Raw genomic sequence first — 23,856 nt, 5'->3', positions numbered from 1 at the left:
CTGGTACCAGTTTTTTATTTCCAGATTTTAAAAACTGAATTCAAATTCTCAAGCTACCCCTGGTGGGATTTGAACTCGCAATCTCTGGGTTATTCGTCCAGTAACAGAACTGCTTCACTACCCGTATCCTATAAACTGCTGCTTGTGAACTGCTCTTATTGGCACAATGTGGGGTCATTTTGGTGGCCCTACGGTTGGCAGCTTAGTCCAGACTGGTCAGTATAGCTCAGGTCGTTGCTGCTACCTGTGATGCGAGACTGTCGTTGCTCATTAGACGGGAGGGCCCAGTGCAGTTACTGTAGGTGTGGATTTACTCCCTTCTCTGTTAATTACAAGGCTCTATACTTGCCGAGAGCCATCTGGCAGCCGGTTGCATTAAAGGGCTCCAGAGGCTGGGATTCCCATTTTACTCCTTCCCAGGTTTTCTCCTTCCTCTTCTAAAGGCATTGCCTTCTGCCAATCTTCAGGCGCGAGATTAAACAGTGAGTGTCAGCGGGTGAGTTCTTAACTGAGCCCAATTGAGGTGCCAGCTGTGGCTCAATGGGCAGCGCTCTCGCCTTTGAGTCAGAATGTTGTGGGTTCAAGTCCCACTCCAGAGACTTGAGCACAAAAATCTAGGCTGACACTCCAGTGCAGTACTGAGGGAGTGCTGCACTGTCGGAGGTATCGTCTTTCAGATGAAATGTTATACCGAGGCCCCGATTGCTTTCTCAGGTGGACGTAAAAGGCCCCACGGCACTATTTGATAGAAGAGCAGGGGAGTTAGCCCCGGCGTCCTGACCAATATTTATCCCTCAACCAACATCACTAAAAACAGATTATCTGGTCATTATCACATTGCTGTTTGCGGGACCTTGCTGTGCGCAAATTGGTTGCCGCCTTTACTACATGACTACAGTGACGTAGTACTTCATTGGCTTTGGGATATCTTGAGGTCATGAAAGGTGCTATATAAATGCAAGTCTTTAATTCTGTCCCATCACACGCACTTTCTGATGGGATACCAAATTGGAGCAGGAGCCTTGGCTGACTCCTTTTCCCAGGCACACCGAGGCTAATTGATATTCCCCTAAGTTAGGCCAAGATCTGAACCTGGCTCAGTACCACACAGGTTAGTGCAGTGTTGAACAGCTCCGGGACTTTTCAAACACCGCCGCAGGCTGTTTCGCAAACTATTATTGAGCAGAACAGAATGTGATGTTAAAAACACAGAGTAATTGAGGTAATGGAGGATCAGATTAACAAACTAAACTGTAAATAGATTCAGCACAAAACAGACAAGTCTTCACCCCAGCCTGCATCAATAAGAGCCAGGACACAGTGTAATGTCGCTACTTGTGTGTCTGCGACGGTTCACAGCTGTATCCGGCCCCAGTGAAATTACCGGCCTTATTAAGAGTGCCGTAAACCCGAATAACGTTGTTAAAACTTAAGAATGGAAATTTTGATTCAAGATTGTTCAAATAAAGGTTTCGCTTTTTGGTTTTGGGTGAAAATATAGGCCTCCCTGTCCCCTCCCACCTTGGTACCTTCCCCCATCTTGTGGCACTGAGCAGGAGGGTCCCATGTTCAATCCCCGGTCCATGTTCGGTTAACTAGGGGCCGGGTTTCCGCTTGTTATATCGGATCGGGGAATTTTAAACGTAAGTGAGTTGCGCCCAAAACCACTTGCGCTCGTGTTTTCCATGCTCTTTTACACTGGTTCGGAAATCGCTCGAAGTGGGCCCTACTGACAAACTGGGTGCACCCCCGGGTCGAAATAGTGGGGATGGATGTTTCCGCCGATTGCGTCCGTTCGGGCGGGGTCGTCAAATTGTGCTTGTTTTTTTCCGCCGCTACCATTCAAATTATGCATTAACAAATTTAAATTAATTTAAATCAATCAGATCAATGCTCTTAAGGCAGGGCACATGGCAGCAAAAGGTTTGCAGGGAGAGAGAGAGAAAAGTGTCCTTAGCTTTTGATCTTCAGCCTCGCTCTGAAGAAAAATGTTTTCGGTGGTTTTTATCGGACCATTCCCCAAATACTTCAGGTCCGATCGGCTCCGTCTCCAGTTACTAATTGATTATGCTCGTTAACGCAGCTCTGTTGCGCTGATACACGGGGATTTTAACGCTTGGGATTATGCAAATGAGCTTGGGCCGAAACATGAAGCATAACTGCAGATCAGAAAAACCGCGCAATTTGGGTGCAATTCCCTGATTGCGCCCAGAGCAGAAACTTGACCTCCTCATCACAGCCAGGATGGAGCTCCAGCTGTCCTTGGCACCCCTCGGGTAGGGTGGGGGCAAGAATCAGCCAGATCCCCTGCTCCCAATCCCTAACCAGTGACCCCTTCTGAAAATCGAGAGTGTGTGTGTGTGGAGTTAGGTCACAGATCAGCCATGATCTCATTGAATGGCGGAACAGGCTCGAGGGGCTGAATGGCCTCCCCCTGTTCTTGTGTAGGGCAGGGTCAGACTCGGCTGTGAGGTCCTATAGCCATGAACAGGGCCGTACATTATATGGAGCAGTAATATACACTCTAGATATGTAAAGAAAGGGAAGTGGGTGTGGGATTCTGCTAACCGCTACCTACACTGTTGGAATAAGATGTGGTGTGGGTGTGTTTGTGTACGTGTGACAGAGAGGGATGGGAGTGTGTGTGCCTGAGAGTGAGTGAGAGCCACTGTTGACGTGAGCTTTCAGTGCATTTAGTGACTTGTTGGTATATAGAGCAGTGGTAATAATTGATCATCAGGAAAATCTGAACAGGTGGCTGAGAGATGACCTAATAAAGATTTTTAAAATTATGAAGGGGGTTTGATTGGGTAGTCGTAGAGAAGATGTTTCCACTTGCGGAGGAGAGCAAAACTAGAGGCCATCAATATAAGATAGTCACTAATAAATCCAACAGGGAATTCAGGAGAAACATCTTTACCCAGAGACTGGTGAGAATGTGGAACTCGCTACCACAGGGAGTGGTTGAGGCGACTAGCATGGATGCACTTAAGGGGAAGCTGGATAAACACACGAGGGAAAAAGGAATAGAAGGATATGTTGATAGGGTGAGATGAGGGGGGTGGGAGGAGGCTCGTGTGGAGCATAAACACCAGCACAGCCCAGTTGGGCCAAATGGCCTGTTTCTGTGCTGTAAATACTTTGTAATTCTGTATCTGATCTTAACCTTTGTCTATCTGCAGGTCAGATACTGCCACCGACCCGCAACACACCCAGTCCAATCGACCCTGAAAGCATTCAGGTGCCAGTCAGCTATGAGCCGGACCCTGCTGACCTGGCTCTGTCCAGTATCCCTGGCCAGGAGATCTTTGACCCCCGCAAGCGCAAGTTCACGGACGAGGAATTGAAGCCGCAGCCGATGATTAAAAAAGCTCGCAAGGTCTTCGTGCCCGATGAAATGAAGGTAATTTGGAACTGGTTTAGTAAGGGGGGGGAGTGGGGGCCACAAAAGTTTTAAAGCTGTACTGCACCAATTTTGTTTTTTTTGTTCGATCATTATTTTTGCCCATTATAAGTATCTGCAGCAAGTAGCGGTCTAAGCAATGGAATCATGACATTGTCGCATCTGATAGGTCCGCAGGTAACTCTGCTGCCCGGTATGGTACTGAGCCGGATAAATCAGGAAGGCCTTCGGTTCAATTCTGGGTACGTGATGATAAATCGAATAGAATCATACAGCACAGAAGGAGGCCATTCAGCCCATCGTGCCTCTGCTGGCTCTGTTGAAGCAGCTCTCCAATTAGTCCCACTCTTTTCCCCAGAGCCCTGCAAATTTTTCTCCCTTCAATTATTTATCCAATTCCCTTTTGAAAGTTACTATTGAATCTGCTTCCACCGCCCTTTCAGGCAGCGCATTCCAGATCACAACCACTCACTGCATAACATTTCCCTTCAATTCCCCTCTGGTTCTTTTGCCAATTATCTTAAATCTGTGTCGTCTGGTTACCGACCCTCCTGCCACTGGAAACAGTTTCTCTTTATTTACTCCAGCAGAACCCTTCATGATTTTGAACACCTCTTTTAAATTTCCCCTTAACCTTTTTTGCTCTAAGGAGAACAACCTCAGCTTCTCCAGTCTCTCCACATAACTGAAGTCCATCATCACTGGTACGATTCGGGTAATTCTCCTCCGCCCCCTCTCCAAGGCTTTTTTATATGTGTTTCCTGCATTGAAACCCAAGCTTTACTTCCTGGGTACTGGTCTCCGCTGAGAGAGTGGTACATTCCCTTCAGTTGGCTCAGTGACCCAGAAGGGTGCAAGGCTAAATTGGGGTCCCTGGTCCCAATTGCCATCCAGCTGGAAGGTGAATGTGCGGGCGTGAGGTGAGGACAGTCTCGGGTTCGGTTCTGCAACTAAATTTCTCCCAGGGTGGGACATTTCCCACACACCCCCAAACGCACCCCCCCCCTTCGCTGCCAGCACTCTCCATCTAAGCTCAACCCTGAAAAATGGCCACTTGGGTGAGGCAGAAGGTGTCTGGTTCAGGAAAGAAAATGTGTGGGGTGGGGCAAGAGAAAAGGATACGCAACAACCAGAGGGGCATTGTGTTCACCGAGTGGCGTCTGCCCCCGCCCCTGCCCCCCAGCAACAGGTAATTAATGTCAAAGGCGAGCCAGATTTCATTTCCAACCAGCACTCCCTCAGAGGGTTGCTGAGATGTGTAAGAAGATTACTGTGCGCTGCTGATTCTCTGCTACATGTGATTCCCAAATACCGTGCTAAGTTTCCTTCAGGCAGGGATTAAGGGATTTAATCATTTCTGTTTGGTGAATTGTGGATAGAAGTGGGCTGTAGGAGTAAAACGGATTATATCTGAGAAGAAAAAACTAAAATTGCACAAGAGAGTGGTGTGAATGTGGAACTTGCTGCCACGTGGAGTGGTTTGAATCAGAGAGCATTGATACATACACGAGGGAGAAGGGAATAGAGGGATACGGGGGCAGGGTGGGAGGAGGCCCTTGTGGAGTATGAACACCAGCACAGACCAGTTGGACCAAATAGCCTGTTTCTGTGCTGTAGGTTCAATGTAAAATTACTAAAAGTAAAACTGAATTAATAAAATAAAGCAGATTGAATTCAGTGTGATTTACAGTGATGTCTTACATGGGTTTCAAGCTGCTCCAAGTTGTCCTTAGTTTGGAGACACTGTGCTCAACTCAGTCAGTGGTCTGTTTCACATGCACAGAGTGTGAGAAAGATGACATTTTACCATATGGTTTGTGTGTTAGTCTGTGGCTCTGTACAGGATCTCATCAAAACCTATAAAATTCTGTCAGGCCTGGACAGACTAGATGCAGGAAGGATGTTCCCGATGGCCGGGGAGTCCAGAACAGGGGTCATAGTCTAAGGATAAGGGGTAAGCCATTTAGGACTGAGATGAGGAGGAATTTCTTCACCCAGAGAGTGGTGAACCTGTGGAATTCTCTACCACAGAAGGCGGTGGAGGCCAGTTCATTAAATATATTCAAGAAGGAGTTGGATATATTTCTTAAGGCTAAAGGGATCAAGGGATATGGGGAGAAGGCAGGGGCAGGGTACTGAATTTAGATGATCAGCCATGATCTCATTGAATGGCGGAGCAGGCTCGAGGGGCCGAATGGCCTGCTCCTGCTCCTATCTTCTATGTTTCTATGTAGGTACAGAACACATCAGATAAAAGGAAGCAATTTATTTCCCAGCTGGGACTTCATCCTTATGTGTGTCTCGGTGTTTTTCAGCGAGTCAGATCAGTTCTGTTGGTAATGGAGGAGCCTATACTGATATGCAGTAGCACCTTGGACAGGCAGAGCTGCCACGTAAATGGTGCCGATCACCTGGGTAAATGCGGCACGCCACCCATTTAATTAGCTCTATTGTGGGGCAACAATGTTTGCACTTACGAGGTGTGCTCTGTACACGTGGACACTTGTACAGACACCTGCACATTCACACATCCTCACCTTCACACCTGTACACAATGGCTGAAGGACACTCTCCGCCAACATGGTGGCTCGTGGGACACCTGTACACACTCACACCCGTACACGGTGGCTCACAGGCATTCTCACATTGGGGGAGAAATTTTCACTTTGGCTGTGGGCTGCAGAATGGCAGTAGTGGATCGTCCGGCTGCCCGATCTGGAAATGGAAAGGAAGATCAGGTAGGCCAATCCACAACTGCCAGGTTTCCGCCTGTGCGCAGAATAAAAGTCACCCCTTTCCCCCCCCCCCCCCCGCCCCCCAAAGTCTGTCTCCTTTTACTAAGTCTAACATCTCCCCCTTTTTAATTCAATCTACGAGCAGGATGAAAAATACTGGGCACGGCGCAGGAAGAATAACATGGCAGCCAAGCGATCGCGGGACGCCCGTCGGCTCAAGGAGAACCAGATCGCCATTCGTGCGGCCTTCCTGGAGAAAGAAAACTCAGCCCTGCGCCAGGAAGTGGCCGACCTGCGGAAGGAACTGAGCAGGTGCAAGAACATCCTGTCAAAATACGATGCCTGAAGCGACCCCCTGTAGGCACCGGCACCGAACAGAAGCAAGACGGGCGCGTGTCCTCCTCTTTTTGACGGCACTCCCCATCCCCCATCATTCCCTCCCAGCTCTCCCCTCACCACCTCCCCCCCCCAACACACACACACCTTCTGTTCTATCACTGAATATGAGCAGAGAGACTAATGGACTTTGTACATCTGATTCCGCACGAGCAAAGCCCTGCCTCACTTTTCGAAAAGGGTCCTGTATTTTTACCTGAAAACAAAAATTGCAGTAAGATTTCTGACTGCTGCTCCGACACCGCCCCCTCCCCCCGGAATCCGACATTCTCTCCTGCCCTTCCAACCACCTCCCCCCGCCACCCCCCAGAGAAATGAAATGATTTATCAAAAATTATATTTCTCTTTTTTAAAAAGAACTGTTATCAGATATCGCTCAGTTTACCAATCACCAGAATGCAATTAACCGGCCCCTGACCTTCGAACTGTGGGCACCTCACCTGTTTCCTAGACCTCAACTGAAGTTTCTAGAAATCCGATCCCACCTCTTCTCCCCACCTCCCCCTCCCCCCCCCCCCACCCCGTCTGAGATAATGGTGAATTTAAAAGGAGAAAATCCATGAGCATCCTCCGAGATGATTATATATAATTTAAATTTTTTTGTTGTTAATTGTATTTCCATTTTCTGTGATGTATTTCTAATAAGGTGCTTTTTAGAATGAAACCGCAACTTTCATCCTTGGTGGCCCCTCCCTTCAAATGCATGCTTGTTTATAAAAGCAGAATAACTTCGTTTTTTTTTATTTTCTCCTCCCGACATGGCTAAGTGTTCTAGTCTCCCTAAGTGTAGGGCATGGTGTGTTGGGTTTGGCTTTTTATTCTTTCTAACTGAAAGCAATAATTGTAATTAATGTCAGTTAAGGCAAGTGATCGATGTGCAGCCTGAGGCCTGGATGTGCAGTCTGAGGCCCCGAGTCCACCACGAAGCCTGGGTGTTTCCTGAGGCTCGGGTGCGTCCTGAGGCCCGGGCCTACCTTGAGGCCCGGATGTGCAGCCTGAGACCCGGGTCCAGCCTGAGGCCTGGGTGGACCGCGAAGCCTGGGTGCCTCCTGAGGCTCGGGTACACCCTGAGGCCCGGGCATACCTTGAGGCCTGGGTGCTCCCTGTGAATGTGAAAGAGGCCTTCTTTCTCCCCTACTAAGAACATACAATTTGAGCTCTCTGATCATTGTCACCAGGTATATACCTAAGGGCTCCCAAGGGCGAATAACCTTCTAATGCCCACTACTCACATCAGATGTGGGAGGATGGCTAGTTGAATGAGGTCAGCCCGCCCCGTGAACCCGAACCTCTAGCAAAGAATCAGCACCAACTGGAGCAAGGAGTCACGAGGGACGGAAGGATCTTTTTCTCCTTTTTTAAATATATAACCAATTTGGGTTTTGATGGCCATTTGGTATGTGGATATTTTCTGATGAATGTAGAGGTGGTTGGTGCAGAATTACCAGTGGTAATGGTGTTGCCATATATGGTGGTTAATCCCCGGTTTATACCTGTTTTCTGGCCACCAAAAGCAGAGATATTCTATATGATAACGTTTATAGAGAAAATTATAAAGGTCCTTTTTTGTACAGTATTTTTGAATGGAATACTGACAAATGTATTTTAAGAAAAATAAAATTATATTATATATATATTGTGTATATTATAAAGAGAGAGTATAGATGATAGGACAGTATATTTCACATTTCATTGGATTGAGAGAGAGAGGCCTCGAGATGAATGTTTAGATATTTGGGCAGTTGCTTGTATTTTTTAAAGTCAGAGCTGCTGTTAATCATTTTCTTGACAGAAAAGTATTTTTAAAAAGCAGTTCCTCTTCAGCATGGGCCCACAGCACAAATCTGATCCCAGTCAGAATTTACAGGATGGCTGGTATGGGTACTGGGTCAGGCTGACACAGTAAGGGAGCTTTTCTAAGCTTGGGATAGTGTAGAGGGAGCTTTACTCTGTATCTAACCCGTGCTGTACCTGCCCTGGGGGTGTTTGATGGGACAGTGTAGAGGGAGCTTTACTCTGTATCTAACCCGTGCTGTACCTGCCCTGGGAGTGTTTGATGGGACAGTGTAGAGGGAGCTTTACTCTGTATCTAACCCGTGCTCTACCTGCCGAGGAAGTGCTTGAAACTAACACTGAGTGGGAAAGTAACAATGTGTCCCATTCCCTGATGTCGCTCACCTTGATTAGTGCAGCAACAGTTCTAGTTCTAGTCTTGTGCTATGGTTTGACTCCCTAAGAATGAATTTCAAAGGTTAGGCTTGACTGGTGCTCAAGTATTTGACTGAGCGTCTTGGTAGAATTGTACCATGACATAATGTTGTTGGTCTCACGTTAACTACAAAACTGTAGGGTTTCAAAATCAGATGGAACAAATCTATGTCATGTCCTAGACACGTGTGTACCTACATGTACACCATGAATTCTGAAATATATGAAAACAATGTTGGGGATTTATAGCAGGTCAGTCAGCATTTAAGAGAGAAACATTTGGGTGGGACCCACCATCAGAACTGGCCTGGTCAAGCTGGGGAAGGCCCTCGATAGGACTGAACAAAAACCGCAGCTAAGGAGGAACAGGCGTTCAGCTATGCTAACTGCTATCATAAAGAGGCAAGTAGGATCTGATGGAGAATCTCAAAACATTAACCTGTCCTTTCTCTTTCAGATACTGACCAGCCTGTAGTGCATTTCCAGTTTTCATTGCACAATATTACAGGGAGCTGAGGGCCTTCACGGGCATTAACCTCCCTGATTAAAAGAGATCAACCATTGTATTACTGGCAATTTCCCCAGCGGTCAGCTTGGGGGGGGGGCGGAAAAAGCTGATTTCCTTTCAATTCATATTTAGTTTTTTTTTAAAGCCTTGAACATATGTATTTGTGACCTCTACACTCCTTACTCCCCGAAGTCTTCTTTTCACACAGTTTCTGCACAGAATTGTCGCTGAATTTGTCTTGTAGAAAATAATTTGTCCTACACAAGGAGTGAGGTTTGACGACACTACCTCAATTATTGGGAAAGTTGGGGGGGTGGAGAGGGAGTAGGTTCAGGGTTTGTAGAGGCGAGTGCAGAGACATGCATTCTTTGCATAAAACAGAATTTGTATATTTAAGAAATTAAAGAGGAATTGCTGAAGATGTGAAATAAAAACAAAGTACTGGAAATGCACAGCCGGCCCATCAGCTTCTAAAAGTAAGGACAGTTTAGGATGCAATTCTACAAAGGGTTTCCAGCTGCCTTTTCTTTTTAACAGATGACTGAGCTGCTGTGTGTTAAAAGTTTTTTATTGTGTATTTAGTAATCTGTCACAATAAATGAGCAAGCATGTGAGAGGCTTTTAGGGAGCCTCCAATCTAAACGTGAGGGCTGTCTAGTCCTTTTGGCTTCAGGCTTACTAATTTTTAATCATTTTACAAATAAAACGTTTTATTTTGCGGTGGAATGATTTTTTTTTTTAAAAAAGAGATCAACCATTGTATTACTGGCAACACCGTGAGGTGATTCAGTTAAAAGCGAGGAAATAAAATTCCTTTCAGTTGTTGCCGACTGGATTGCATTTACTGTGCAGCCCGATCCCAGCTGTCTGTATTTGTAAAAGTGTTTAATAAATTCTTTTGTTTGCTTCACTGATGCTGGTGTGCTTGTTTCCTCCTTGTTTAGCACTGCTGTTTGCCTGATATATAACCACCGATTTTTCCCATCTCTAGCCCAGAGACATTGGGAAAACTATCGATTTTCCCCCCCCCGACCAAGAGCTCGAACTCGGGACCTCCCTGCTCAGCAGAACAGATCTTCCTTCAAAATTCAACTTGCTAGCAGATCTCCTCTGGTGTTGATCACACTTTGTCACAGGATATGCAGTTTTACAACAGCAGGGTTGCTATGAAAGAAAGAACCTTTCACAACCTCAGGACGTCCCAAAGCACTTTACAACCAATGAAGCACTTTTGAAGCGTGCGCACTGTTGTAATGGAAATGCGGCAGCCAATTTGCGCACTGCGAGGTCTCACAGACAGCAATGAGATAATGACCAGATCATCTGTTTAGTGATGTTAGTTGAGGGATCAATATTGGCCAGGACACTGGGGAGAACTTCCCTGCTCTTCTTCGAAATAGTACCGTGGGATGGATCTTTTACGTTTACCTGAGAGGGCAGATGGGGGGGCCTCGGTTTAACGTCTCATCCGAAAGACAGCATTTGTGACAGTGCAGCACTCCCTCAATACTGCATTGGAGTATCAGCCTAGATTATGTGCTCAAGTTTCTGGAGTGGGCTCAGAGGTGAGAGTGCTACCACTGAACCATGGCTAACACAGTAACAGAGGAATGTGTACATAGGAATTTTCAATGGAACACATGACCCATGTACTGATTTTAATGTACAACATAGATATTACCTAAGCAAATAATTATAATCCACTCTGGGCATTTGGCTGATACTCATTACCTCTCCAGCTCTGTTCTTGCTGGTAAGAATGTCAGCAGAACATAAGAAGTAGGAGCAGGAGTAGGCCATACGGCCCCTCGGGCCTGCTCCGTCATTCAATAGGATCATGGCTGATCCGAATCTAGACTCACGTCCACTTCCCTGCCCTCTCCCCGTAACCCCTAATTCCCTTATCTGCTAGGAAACTGTCTCCATTTTAAATTTATTTAATGTTGCAGCTTCCACAGCTCTCTGGGGTAGCAAATTCCATAGATTTACTACCCTCTGAGTGAAGAAGTTTCTCCTCATCTCAGTTTTGAAAGCGCAGCCCCTTATTCTTAGATTATGCCCCCTAGTTCTAGTCTCACCCATCAGTGGAAACATCCTCCCCGCATCCACCCGATCAAGCCCCCTCACAATCTTATATGTTTCGATAAGATCGCCTCTCATTCTTCTGAACTCCAATGAGTAGAGTCCCAACCTACTCAACCTTTCCTCATAAGTCAACCCCCTCATCTCCGGAATCAACCGAGTGAACCTTCTCTGAACCGCCTCGAGAGCAAGTATATCTTCTTAAATATGGAAACCAAAACTGCACGCAGTATTCCAGGTGTGGCCTCACCAATACCCTGTATAACTGCAGCAAGACTTCCCTGTTTTTATACTCCATCCCCCTTGCAATAAAAGCCAAGATTCCATTGGCCTTCCTGATCACCTGCTGCACCTGCATACTAACTTTTTGTGTTTCATGCACCAGGACCCCCAGATCCCTTTGTACTGTAGCACTTTGCAGTTTCCATTTAGATAATAACTTGCTCTTTGATTTTTTCTGCCAAAGTGCATAACCTCACACTTTCCAACATTATATTGCATCTGCCAAATCTCTGCCCACTCACTTAGCCTGTCTATGTCCTTTTGCAGGTTTTTTATGTCCTCCTCACTCATTGCTTTCCCTCCCATCTTTGTATCGTCGGCAAACTTGGATACGTTGCACTCGGTCCCTTCCTCCAAATCGTTAATATAGAACTGCTACACCAAATCCCCCACCCTTGTCACTAATCTTCACTTACTTTATCTGTTGCCACCTGCGACAGCCCAACATCACAGCAACACGGTCGGCTCCACAGAGCCTGACACCTACCGCTAGAGGCGGTTTCTCCGGCCACCACACCGTTCCCCTCCAAACCATGGCGACAACTTTAAACAGTCCACTGCTGGCAGGGACTGAGGCAGTCATGATTCCTGACTGTATGCACCAGTGAAATGCTGTTGCACAGATCTTCTCTCGACATTAGGGAAGGCACAGTGGCTAGGAGATAGCCCCAGTTGTTTGTTGCTCAATTGCTGTGGAATCTGTGGCGCAATAATGGGGCAGAAATTCCTCCCCAAACGCGTGAGTACGGAAGGGGTACTCACGCGTCTGGCCGGAGGAAATGCCGGTTTTCAGCATGCACAGCGCATGCGCTGAAAACCGGCATTTCCTCTCCTCTCACCCAAGAGGTGAAGAGGCTAGCGCATGCGCTGTAGGGGGCAGCGCGTGCGTCTTGGATTTCCTCTGTTTTGGGGGATTTGCGCATGTGTAAAGGCCTCCGGTCTTTACGCTCGTAAAAAGCACACGTAAGTATTTACTTTTACAGGTAAGTGGTGTTTTAGTGTAATTTAGAATTTTCTTTCCCACAGGTTTATTATTTTAAATAATCTACAATAAGGTAAGTTTCGTTTTAGACCCTTTTTATTAAAAATTTATTTAAAAAAAAAAAATTGTTTAAATTATTTTTTTAAACTTATTTATACTTAATTTAATGATTGGGATGTTTTTTAAATTTTTATTTAAAGTTTAAATAGTGTTTTGGGCCCCCGTAGTTTTCATGAGTTTGACCGTTCTTACTCTCAAACTCATGAATGAACCTTCCCCTCCCCTGATTGGTTGTACAGTGCTCACCTGATCCCAGCCAGCACATCGCACTAACTACGCCGCTGGATCAGGTAAGCACTGCGCGCCGACATCTGAACCGGGCCAGCGACAGGAAATGCAAGCAGGCCCAGGCTTCAGATGTCAGCGCGCAGGGTGAGTGCAGATCGGGGGCTTGCACCCGCGGGAAGCCCCCGACCCGAATTTTTGGCTCATTAACTGAGCTGATCCCGCAGTCAGAACTAACGCAGGCCATTAATTACTCTCTTGCATCTGCCAGTGCCTGCGTAAGTTAACTCCCAGATTTAGGACTGCCTGCCACAGTCTGTTCACGTTATCTCAACTTTCACAAAGAACATGCAGCATTCCAAGGTTTAATGCTCAGCAAGGGAATGCCCAGGGATTAATGTTCTTGAGCTTACTGCTACTGTAGTGTGGGTTTGTTGTGTCTAATTATTAAAGCCATTGCAGCAAATGTGAGAGGTTTGGTCGACTGAGAGGGGAGTTAGGGGGAGAAGGAGGAGAGGGTTGAACTCGAGATTTGACTGACTTGGCAGGAAGGAGACCGAGCTGGGAACTGGGAGATGCTGGATTAACCAGTCCAAAGAGCGAGCCGAGAACTGCACAGACTAGCAGGCCTAACCTGGAGGCTGAAGATGGGTGACAGAGGTTCCTAGGAGCGGATTGGAGGCAGTCCTCCAAATGACAGGTGGTGGGGGGAGGGTTGGTGGCTGACTCCCTCTGACTAATCTTCCCCCCACCCCCACCCCCAAACCGGCTCCACCACTGAAGATCAGTGATAAACTCTGAATGTGATCCTGAAACCCATCTACAAACTGGTCATGGAATTTAGGTCAATAATTCAACAAGGAATTAGCAGGACGGGACCAATGAAAATTCCAGTTGAAGATTTCATGCCTCAAGTCTTAAATGTGAAGCTTGAATAAAGAAATGACTCGTTTAATTATACTGAAGCCTCTGAAGATTTCAATTAGCGGTGAGTATTTGCTGCACTACAGTGTGATGAAGGTCACAATGTGCAGCCATTCATTCTTACAGAACAGTGAAAACTCTGTTTATGTCACTGAAAACAAAATGTTCCCACGTTCAAATCCCTAATCGGCACCAATTTAACTGATCTGGGTTAGTGAGGGTGGAGAGAGGGTAAAACCAGCCAGAGTTGCTGCTCCAGGAATTGCTGGTCAGCGGCGTGTGTTACTGGGTGAGGAGCGGGCTCAGCTGCGATTCCTCTCCATGTTCACGTACCCTGCTGGTGCACACTGGGTTACACGGGAAGAATGGTCACTTGTGCGAGGAACTGGAAGGGAGCTGAGTGACACCCGTGGGAACTGAACCTGAGCAAGGAATCAATGGATTCAGGAGAGGCAGGGAGCAAACTCTGGTAATACCTTACTGGGCCATGCGGTGGTGCTGGTTCACTATCAAACTGCTCGCTCGGGCTGCTGCTCATGTGCCATTGTATTTCTGTATCTGTCCAGGAGGAAATGAAAGAGAGAGGCCTGTAAACATGCAAGCACAAGTACAGACATGTGATGTGCCTCAATTATTCCGAGACTCGAAGTTAGCAGAACAAAAGTAAGGCTTTTATTAACTCAGAACATAACACGTAAAATAGAGAGATGTCTACCTTCAGGAGGCTGAACCCGACTGAAGTTAGATTACAAAGGAGCCAGGTATGGGCGGAGCCCTGCACACAACCAGTTCCAGCACATTCCAATACATAATACATGAGGACTGGGGGAAGGGAAAAGACACAGGAAGCAGGCAGTTACAAGACACAGAAAACAGGCAGTGATGAATGGAATATATTTCATCACATTCGCCCCTTCTATAGATTTAGTCTGTTCGGGGGTTTGATAGTCCTCTGCGACCGACGTGGCTGTTGTGGTGCCACGGGTGTCGGCTGCGTGTCCCCGGTAGCCTCCTGGGTCTCTGCCGGGGGTGCCACCGGGGTTGTTGAAGGGGTAGTTGGTGGGGGTGCCGTTGGTCGATGTTCTTCCGGGGGTGATGAAAGAATAGTGGGTGGGTAAGGGTTGCTGTGATCGTCGTCGCTGCTATTGCCGTGGTTGTTGTCGATGCCGGCTGGGGCGACGTCTTTTATGGACACGGTGTCCTCCCTTCTGTCGGCGTGCCGGACATATGCGTATTGGGGGTTGGCGTGGAGTAGGTGTACTGGCTCCACGAGAGGGTCCGTCTTGTGGCCCCTCACATGCCTTCGCACGAGTACCGGACCTGGGGTGGAGAGCCATGACGGCATGGATACGCCTGAGGTGGATTTCCGAGGAAAGACAAACATTCGTTCATGAGGCGTGGCATTAGTGGCCGTACACAATAGCGACCGTATCGAATGGAGCACATCCGAGAGGACTTCCTGCCAGCGGGAGATAGGGAGGCCCTTGGTCCTTAGAGCTAGAGTGACTGCTTTCCACACTGTCCCGTTCTCTCGCTCCACCTGGCCGTTACCCCGGGGGTTGTAGCTGGTGGTACGGCTCGTGGCGATCCCCTTGGACAGCATGTACTGGCGTAGCTCTTCACTCATGAAGGACGCCCCCCTATCCGTGTGGATATAGCTCGGCATACCGAACAGGCAGAACAGGCTGTTGAGGCATTTAATGACCGTGGCGCTGGTCATGTCTGGGCAGGGGAAGGCGAATGGGAAACGGGAGTATTCGTCCACAATGTTCAGGAAGTAAACATTGCGGTCGACGGACGGAAGGGGGCCCTTGAAATCTAAGCTGAGCCGCTCGAAGGGCCGTGTAGCTTTGATTAAGTGGGCTCTATCTGGGCGGTAGAACCGAGGCTTGCACTCAGCGCAAGTGCGGCAGTTCCTGGTCAGAGACCGAACTTCCTCAATCGAGTAGGGTAAGTTACGGGACTTTATGAAGTGGAACAGCCGCGTGACCCCTGGGTGGCAGAGGTCGTTGTGGAGGGTCTGTAGCCGATCCTCGGTGGCGCTGGCACACATCCCTCGTGAGAGGGCGTCAGGGGATTCGTTAAGGGCCCCTGGCCGGTAAATGATGTCGTACTCGAAAGTGGAGAGCTCGATCCGCCACCTAAGAATCTTATCATTTTTAATCTTCCCCCTCTGTTTATTGTTGAACATAAACGCTACCAATCGCTGGTCGGTAAGTAGGGTGAAGCGTTTGCCGGCTAGGTAGTGGCGCCAGTGGCGCACTGCCTCCACGATGGCTTGGGCCTCCTTTTCCACGGAGGAGTGTCTGATCTCGGGGCCTTGGAGGGTCCTCGAGAAGAAAGCTACGGGCCGCCCCGCCTGGTTGAGGGTGGCCGCCAAGGCGAAGTCGGACGCATCACTTTCCACTTGAAATGGAGTGTTCTCGTCCACTGCCTGTAGCGTGGCCCGCTCAATATCCTGCTTAATGCTTTTGAAGGCGGCGTGGGCCTCAGCAGAGAGCGGAAAAGAGGATGCTTTCAAGAGGGGGCGGGCTTTGTCGGAGTAGTTGGGGACCCATTGGGAATAGTAAGAAAATAACCCCAGGCACCTTTTCAGGGCTTTGGGAGTGTTGGGCAGGGGCAGCTCCCGTAGGGGGCGCAATCGGTCGGGGTCTGGTCCGATTTCCCCATTCTCCACCACGCTGCCCAGTATGCAGAGGCGCGTGGTGTTGAAAACGCACTTGTCCTCGTTATAGGTGAGGTTGAGTTTTTGTGCGGTTTTCAGGAACCTCTCGAGGTTCGAGTTGTGATCCTGCTGGTTGTGACCGCAGATGGTGACGTTGTCGAGGTAGGGGAAGGTTGCCTGCAGGTGGTGGTCATCAACCATGCGATCCATCTCCCTCTGAAAGACCGAGACCCCGTTCGTCACCCCAAAGGGGACTCTGAGGAATTGGTAGAGGCGTCCGTTCGCCTCGAAGGCGGTGTACGGGCGGTCCTCTGGTCTGATAGGGAGCTGGTGGTACGCTGACTTGAGGTCGATGGTGGAGAACACCCGGTATTGGGCGATTTGGTTCACCATTTCTGATATGCGGGGTAGCGGGTAGACGTCTAGTAGGGTGTACCTGTTGATCGTTTGACTATAGTCGATCACCATCCGTTTCTTCTCGCTACCCCTTACCACTACCACTTGGGCGCGCCACGGGCTGTTGCTGTGTTCAATAATGCGCTCTTTCAGGAGCCTGTCTACCTCGGTCGCGATAAACCGCCTGTCCTCCCAGCTGTACCTCCTGCTTTTGGTCGCTATTGGCCGGCAGTTAGGGGTAAGGTTCGCGAATAGCGAAGGCGGCTTTACCTTCAGGGTAGCCAGACCGCACACTGTGAGGGGCAGCTGGGACCCACCGTACTTGAGCGTGATGCTTTGGTGGTTGCACTGGAAATCCAAACCCAAGATCACGCTCGCACATAGATTCTTCATGATTAATACTTTAAAATTATCATACACAGTTCCGTTAACGCACAATTGTACCGTGCAGTAACCCAGAATGGTCGATGTCTGGGTTTTATCGGCCATAGAGATGGTACCCTGAGCAGGGACCACCTTTAGGGAGAGTTGTTGTGCCAGTTCAGGGTGGATAAAACTCTCCGTGCTTCCACTGTCAATTAAGCATTTAACCCGGCACCCGTTTACCTCGATGTCCACCATTGATTTGGATAACGGATGCGGCCTGGTCTGGTCCACTGTGACCGATGCCACTGTAGGGCCCTGATCGAGACAAGATGGCGTCCACGCTGTCTGCTCATAAGATGGCGGACCCCACGAGGTCGGGCAAGATGGCGTCCAAGATGGCCGCTCCAACGGCGCACACGCGGCGGTGGCGGGTTTTCCGGCGGTTGGTTTTCCGGCGGGGTTCCCTCTGCACACCTTCCCGAAGTGCCCCTTCTTACCGCACTTAAAGCAGGTGGTGCCTTTCGCCGGGCACAGGTTTCTGGTGTGCTTTGGCTGCCCGCAGAAGTAGCAGTTGGGTCCTTGACGCGTCGCGGCTGTCGTAGGGCTTCTGGGGGGAGAGCTGGGCCCCGCCGGTGTCGGGCTGCCGGGCGGGGAAGATGCCTTCCAAGATGGCGGCGCCCTCGTGGCGGCGTGGGCGGCGCGGGCTGAAGAGTAGGCGTCCGAGTTTCTCTGGGCCATCTCCAGGGACCGCGCGGTGTCCGCAGCCTGTTTCAGGTCCAACTCCGTTTTTTCCAGCAGTCTTTGCCGGATGTGAGTGGAGCTGAGGCCCGTGATAAAGGCATCGCGAACAAGCTCGTCGGTGTACACTGCGGCTTTTACATCTCGGCACTTACAGTCCTTGCCAAGCTTTTTCAGGATGCTTAGGAACTCCTCCACCGATTCCCCAGGTCGCTGTGCGCGAGTAGCGAGTAGATGCCTAGCATACACCTCATTCGTAGGCTGCTGGTAATGTGCCTTTAAGGTGTTGCAGGCGGCCAGGTACGTATCGGCGTCTTGGATGAGGGGGTAAACCCGGTGGCTTACCCAATTCCGTAGCATTCCGAGTCTCATCTTCGCAGTGTCCGTAGCGTCTTTGACGGCTGCGGAATTGTCCAGGAAGAATTCCATACAGTCAAACCAGTGTCCGAAGCGTGCTGATGCGTCCGGAGCATGTTGATCCAAATCCAAACGTTCGGGTTTCAGGAGTTGATCCATAGTGTTGAAAATTGAGTTAATAAAATTGATGTGCCTCAATTATTCCGAGACTCGAAGTTAGCAGAACAAAAGTAAGGCTTTTATTAACTCAGAACATAACACGTAAAATAGAGAGATGTCTACCTTCAGGAGGCTGAACCCGACTGAAGTTAGATTACAAAGGAGCCAGGTATGGGCGGAGCCCTGCACACAACCAGTTCCAGCACATTCCAATACATAATATATGAGGACTGGGGGAAGGGAAAAGACACAGGAAGCAGGCAGTTACAAGACACAGAAAACAGGCAGTGATGAATGGAATATATTTCATCACAACATGATCTCTTTATTAGTTTAAATATTAAACCATGTTATAATCATAATTAATGCTTAATATAATTAACATACAATGAAATAACAGAAAATGCTGGAAATACTCAGCAGGCCAGACAGCATCCGTGGAGAGAGAAAGAGAGTCAACGTTTCAGGTCTGGGACCCTTGAAGGGTCCCAGACCTGAAACGTTGATTCTCTTTCTCTCTCCACGGATGCTGCCTGGCCTGCTGAGTATTTCCAGCATTTTCTGTTATTTCATTGTATGTTAATTACATTAAGCATCCGCAGTATTTTGCTATTGTAACATAAAATGAACTTTGGTTCAGTCCGCTTTGCTGCTGTGGACAGGGTGCTTATTTTTTGTTCTCTCCCCTCCCCCCCTCTCCTGAAGGTGCTGACTCATGTTTCCCAGGCACCACCCTCCACTGCCTCACCCAAGTGGCCATGATTCATCTGCAAGACTAGATAGTGAAAGCCTACAGCCTTTTTGACTGCTCTGCCCTCGACCAACAACCACAGGCATCCACTTTCCAGCAGCGATCCAGGATAGTTATCAGGACTGGGGCTCCGGCACTTTATTATTCCCTCCCTATAGCCCAGGGGCGCTGCACTTATATAGCGCCTTTCACAACCTGATGTGGGACTTGAACCCACAACCTTCCGAGTCAGAGGGGAAAGTGCTACCTACTGAGCCGAGGCTGACACCTGGGGAGCAAACATGTGTCTGTGTGTCTCCATACATAGAAACATAGAATCCAGAGCCGTCTTTTGTCTCTCCACTAGTCCTATCACCATCTTGTCTGGTTTTGAATACCTCTTAATGTCTCTTCACTTCTCTTTTGTTCTTTCATCCCCATTTCCCAGCCCCCAAACTGGCCTTTTAATCGGTTTCATTTCCTGTGTTTTTTCTCAGTCCTGACGAAGGGTTTCGACCTGAAACGTTGACTCTCTTTCTCTCTCCACGGATGTTGCCTGGCCTGCTGAGTTTTTCCAGCATTTTCTGTTGTTATTTTAGAAACATAGAAGATAGGAGCAGGAGTAGGCCATTCGGCCCCTCGAGCCTGCTCCGCCATTTAATGAGATCATGGCTGATCATCCAAATTCAGTACCCGGTCCCTGCCTTCTCCCCATATCCCTTGATCCCTTTAGCCTTAAGAAATATATCTAACTCCTTCTTGAATATATTTAATAAATTGGCCTCAACTGCCTTCTGTGGTAGAGAATTCCAGGTTCACCACTCTCTGGGTGAAGAAATTCCTCCTCATGTCAGTCCTAAATGGCTTTCCCCTTATCCTTAGACTGTGACCCCTGGTTCTGGACTCCCCCGCCATCGGGAACATCCTTCCTGCATCTAGTCTGTCTATATCAGTTGTCTCCCTATTCCACTAACCCACCAGGAGAAGCTGTCAGCGCTTTCTGAAGGTGAAATAATGGTCACAGTTTAAAATTGGGCAATCACTGAACTCTATGCTGTAATCATAGTAGAGAAGAACAGAAGGGGGAGAATGGCAGGGCCCGCCCTGGAATCCACATTCCTCCAGGGACAGGTCCAGTGGCAGCAGTGACTCGCGGGAGGAGGACTGGTCCTTGAAGACGCTGAGCCTGGTGCTTTCAATGCCAGTGCGATCCCGGATTCGGCCAATCAGTCCATACACCTTCATGTGGGAATACACCATTTCTTGGAAGTGGCTGGGATGGGACTTCATGTTGTTGAAGGTTATGATCCGGAGTTCTAGAAAAACATATCTGGTGGAGGAGGGGGAAGCAATAAAGATACATGTCAGGGATAACACAGGCAAAAAGAGACAGCTCTTACAGCAGCCACACGGAACCCACACCCATGATATTTGACCCTCCTTCCCAATTGGCACTCCGTTACCAATCTCAGGTTCATGGTATAGGAAGACAGCTCCTATTGTTGGTTTTCGGGCTCAGTCACCTGTCCACTTAGCTAAGGACGGGCCTCCAAGGGCTGCACCACTCAGCCCTTGTTACTCTTAATTACAGCAGTTCCTATCATATCTTGTCTGTAGCAGAATGGTATCTTGGTGGGTAATTGCACTGCCCAACAATGGTACTGACTCAAAATGTTCCAGCTTTGATCCCTGATCTGAGCTGCTTTAACTGATCTCAGCCTGGACAACAGTGCAGTGTGTACCATCTACAAGATGCACTGCAGCAACTCGCCAAGGCTTCTTCGGCAGCACCTCCCAAACCCGCAGCCTCTACCACCTAGAAGGAAAAGGGCAGAAGGTGCTTGGGACCACCACCTCCAAGTCACACACCATCCTGACTTAGAAATATATCGCCATTCCTTCATCGCTGCTGGCTCACAATCCTAGAACTCCCTAACAGCACTGTGGAGTACCTTCACCGCATGGACTACAGCTGTTCAAGAAGGCGGCTCGCCACCACCCACATCCCATGAATGAAAATTAAAACAACTGGCTGTGATGTTCCCTGTGGTTGGATTTCCTGCCTATTACACATGAAAAATAACCATTTGGACAGGATGCCTGTTCTCTTGGAACCATACCCCAGAACAGTGAACACCTTCAAGAAAAGCGGGGAGAAAAGTGGTTTCCTCTGGCTCCCAACTTTCTAGGATAGTAATGTTGCAATGTGGGATAATAAAGAAAGGTACAACTTGCATTTATATAGGACCTATCACAACCTCTGAATGTCTCAAAGCACTTCACAATCAATTAAGTACTTTTGAAGTGTTTTTTTGTAGGCAAACACAGCAGCCAATTTGTGCACAGCAAGGTCCCACAATAGCAACGAGTTAAATGACCAGATAATCTGTTTTTGGTGGTCTCAACATAAGACAGCCTGGAATGAGAAGTGGTCAACTGGCCTGTTGAGCCCCCTATCCTCCACAGCAATCAAATCCATTATAGACTCTACGCAACCACCTTTAGAAAATATTTTGAAATTTATCTACTCACCCCCAGAAAAACTCCAGAACATTGAAATGTCCTCACATCTGACAATACTGATCTCAGCCTAGTTGCCTTCTTAGATATCGCACATCAATGGACCCAGCAGCCCAGGAACCATCACCTAATTTTCTATTGTCCCCAAATGTGAGAACTCATTGGCCTCATCATGTTCTATCCAATTACCAGTGCGTTACATAGCTATCTGCATTTCTCATTTGACCTCCCAATGCTGAAGGAGATGGTCGTTTTTGGGTCTGTTCCCGAGGCCATGGAAATAGTTGGCTACAGTCCATAAAAGCAGAACTAAGCACTGCAGACTGCACCTGGCTTCAGAGACTTGTGCAGGTTTCCAGAGTCCCAAGTGGCAACCTGGGCAACGATTCAACTCTTCCTTCGTAACCACCAGATAAGTTTCAGCTTCCTTTCTCGTTTCATGTTCCTCCTTGTCTTCTCTTCTTACTGCAATTCTGTCATTGACTCTTTCTACCTCTTCTGCTTTGTCCTCCTCCTCATTCTCTTCACTGCTGCTCTGATGATACCTTTAAGCAAGATTTCAATCTTATATTTGCATATAGAAAGCAATCATGCAATCAGTAGACATTACGACGAGGTTACTAGTTCAGTGTGCAATCTGATCTCAAGGATTGAGAGTATTTAAGTGCAGCATTGGTGCACTTGGTTTTCTTTGCACCAATACTCTAACCATACAGTTATAGTATACTTGCAGCCTGAATCCAAAGTCAGGGCCTGACCTGACACTGCAATGAAGTGGAATGAGATTCCCTGAAGGAGGGAATCCAATTATGCTTTGCTTCAGAGTCAGTTTAGCCCTTAATCCCAAAGTTACAGTCTACAAGTTTAGCATTGGTGCTAGAAGAAACCGCTTCCCCCGATGGTAAACTTGTAATGTAAATGCACCCAAATACCAGTGACGTCTAAACTCATTGCTGGGCTTTTACAACTGGAAAAAAAGTTAACAATCCTCAAACAAGACGAGAAAATTTGTCTAAATCTCAAAGACTTAGACACATACATTTCCAAATTACGTAAGATCCTTCCAGCTTCCCGATGGCTTATTGCACTCAGTAGAGTAATATTAGGCTGTACGGATCACAAAGTCCTACGTTTGATTCTCAGTTTGTGCTGAGTTGATCTTAGCTGGGGAAGTAGCGGGGGTGCTACAATTGCAATTCAATGGAAATTAAAATTGTGTAGGTTCTTTAACGGGCGGACGATGATGAAAATGACCGTGAGTCAGGCGAGGACAGCATTGGACTGCAATGTCTTTCCCTGTTGAATACCTTGCCGTGATCAGCCATGATCTCATTAAATGGCGGAGCAGGCTCGAGGGGCCGAATGGCCTACTCCTATCTTCTTTGTTTCTACTCAGTCTCCAGGCTCACGCATGGAAACTGGCCACTTGCATAGTCGAGGAGGACCTTTGGAACTGTACCCTAGCAGCACCAGTCAATGACTTCGGAAGAGGAGGGAGAAAACTGGAACAAATAATGGGGTGCCTTTACAATAAAAACAGATATGTTGAAATAATCCTTTGAGTCTAATTGTGAGAAAAAAAGATGATTAAAACAATTTTCTGTTGAGTCCATTCATCATTTCTTAATGTCAATCTATGGTGAATATTTGAAACCAACTGAATTAAATGCTTAATTACAGGTTTGCGAAAAACAAAATATGTTTGCCCATTCCAGACACGATGGGCCAAATGGCCTCCTTCTGTGCCGTAAACTTCTATGATTCAACAACACAGCAGTTCACTCTCAAAAACCTGAAAGTACTTGCCTAGCTTTGTCAAGTCCTGCACCCAATTCCACGTAGTCAATGGTCCCACTATTGTTCTGATCCAACAGTCCAGCCAAGGTGTGTAGCTGAGCTTCTCCACAGGGAATGTTCAAGTCTCGCATTCCTGGTATATTGAAACATGAATTGCTAATTTGCATTTGCACAGTATGCTACACGCTTCTCAATATAAACTCGCATTTTTTGAGGGGGAGACTCTCTCTAACTTTTCTTAAGCTTCCCCCAACCCACTTCCTTGAGCCGCAAATCATTCCCGAGCTGGGAGGGAAGCTGGCAACTTTCTGCCTGGCTTCTGT

At 47.9% G+C, this 23,856-nt stretch overlaps 2 protein-coding genes across 6 annotated transcripts in view; one reads left to right on the top strand and one right to left on the bottom strand.

The window, feature by feature from the left end:
* The window catches only part of LOC147102979 (hepatic leukemia factor-like), a 58,746-nt gene extending 48,581 nt beyond the window's left edge, over nucleotides 1–10,165 (top strand). The window contains exons 3-4 of one of the 2 annotated variants that reach the window (XM_085963993.1): nucleotides 3,183–3,403; nucleotides 6,284–10,165. In XM_085963993.1, coding sequence (XP_085820119.1) covers nucleotides 3,183–3,403; nucleotides 6,284–6,484 — 422 coding nt within the window. In that variant the 3' untranslated portion in view covers nucleotides 6,485–10,165. Of the gene's footprint in view, nucleotides 1–3,182; nucleotides 3,404–6,280 lie in introns of both variants that reach the window. The other variant, XM_085963990.1, reaches the window with a different exon arrangement.
* Nucleotides 10,166–19,050: 8,885 nt separating this feature from the next.
* The window catches only part of LOC147102977 (uncharacterized), a 128,174-nt gene continuing 123,368 nt past the window's right edge, over nucleotides 19,051–23,856 (bottom strand). For all 4 annotated transcript variants that reach the window (XM_085963987.1, XM_085963988.1, XM_085963986.1 and 1 more), the window contains 3 exons: nucleotides 23,543–23,666; nucleotides 22,066–22,281; nucleotides 19,051–20,546 (listed from right to left, as the gene is read on the bottom strand). In XM_085963987.1, coding sequence (XP_085820113.1) covers nucleotides 20,207–20,546; nucleotides 22,066–22,281; nucleotides 23,543–23,666 — 680 coding nt within the window. In that variant the 3' untranslated portion in view covers nucleotides 19,051–20,206. The remainder of the gene's footprint in view (nucleotides 20,547–22,065; nucleotides 22,282–23,542; nucleotides 23,667–23,856) is intronic.

This window comes from Somniosus microcephalus, chromosome 21 (assembly GCF_052327205.1).
Source record: "Somniosus microcephalus isolate GS21.2 chromosome 21, FLI_Smic_1.0, whole genome shotgun sequence".
Lineage (NCBI taxonomy): Eukaryota > Metazoa > Chordata > Chondrichthyes > Squaliformes > Somniosidae > Somniosus > Somniosus microcephalus.
Note: the sequence above shows the minus strand (reverse complement) of the source record. Positions and strands in the feature narration are given on the sequence as shown.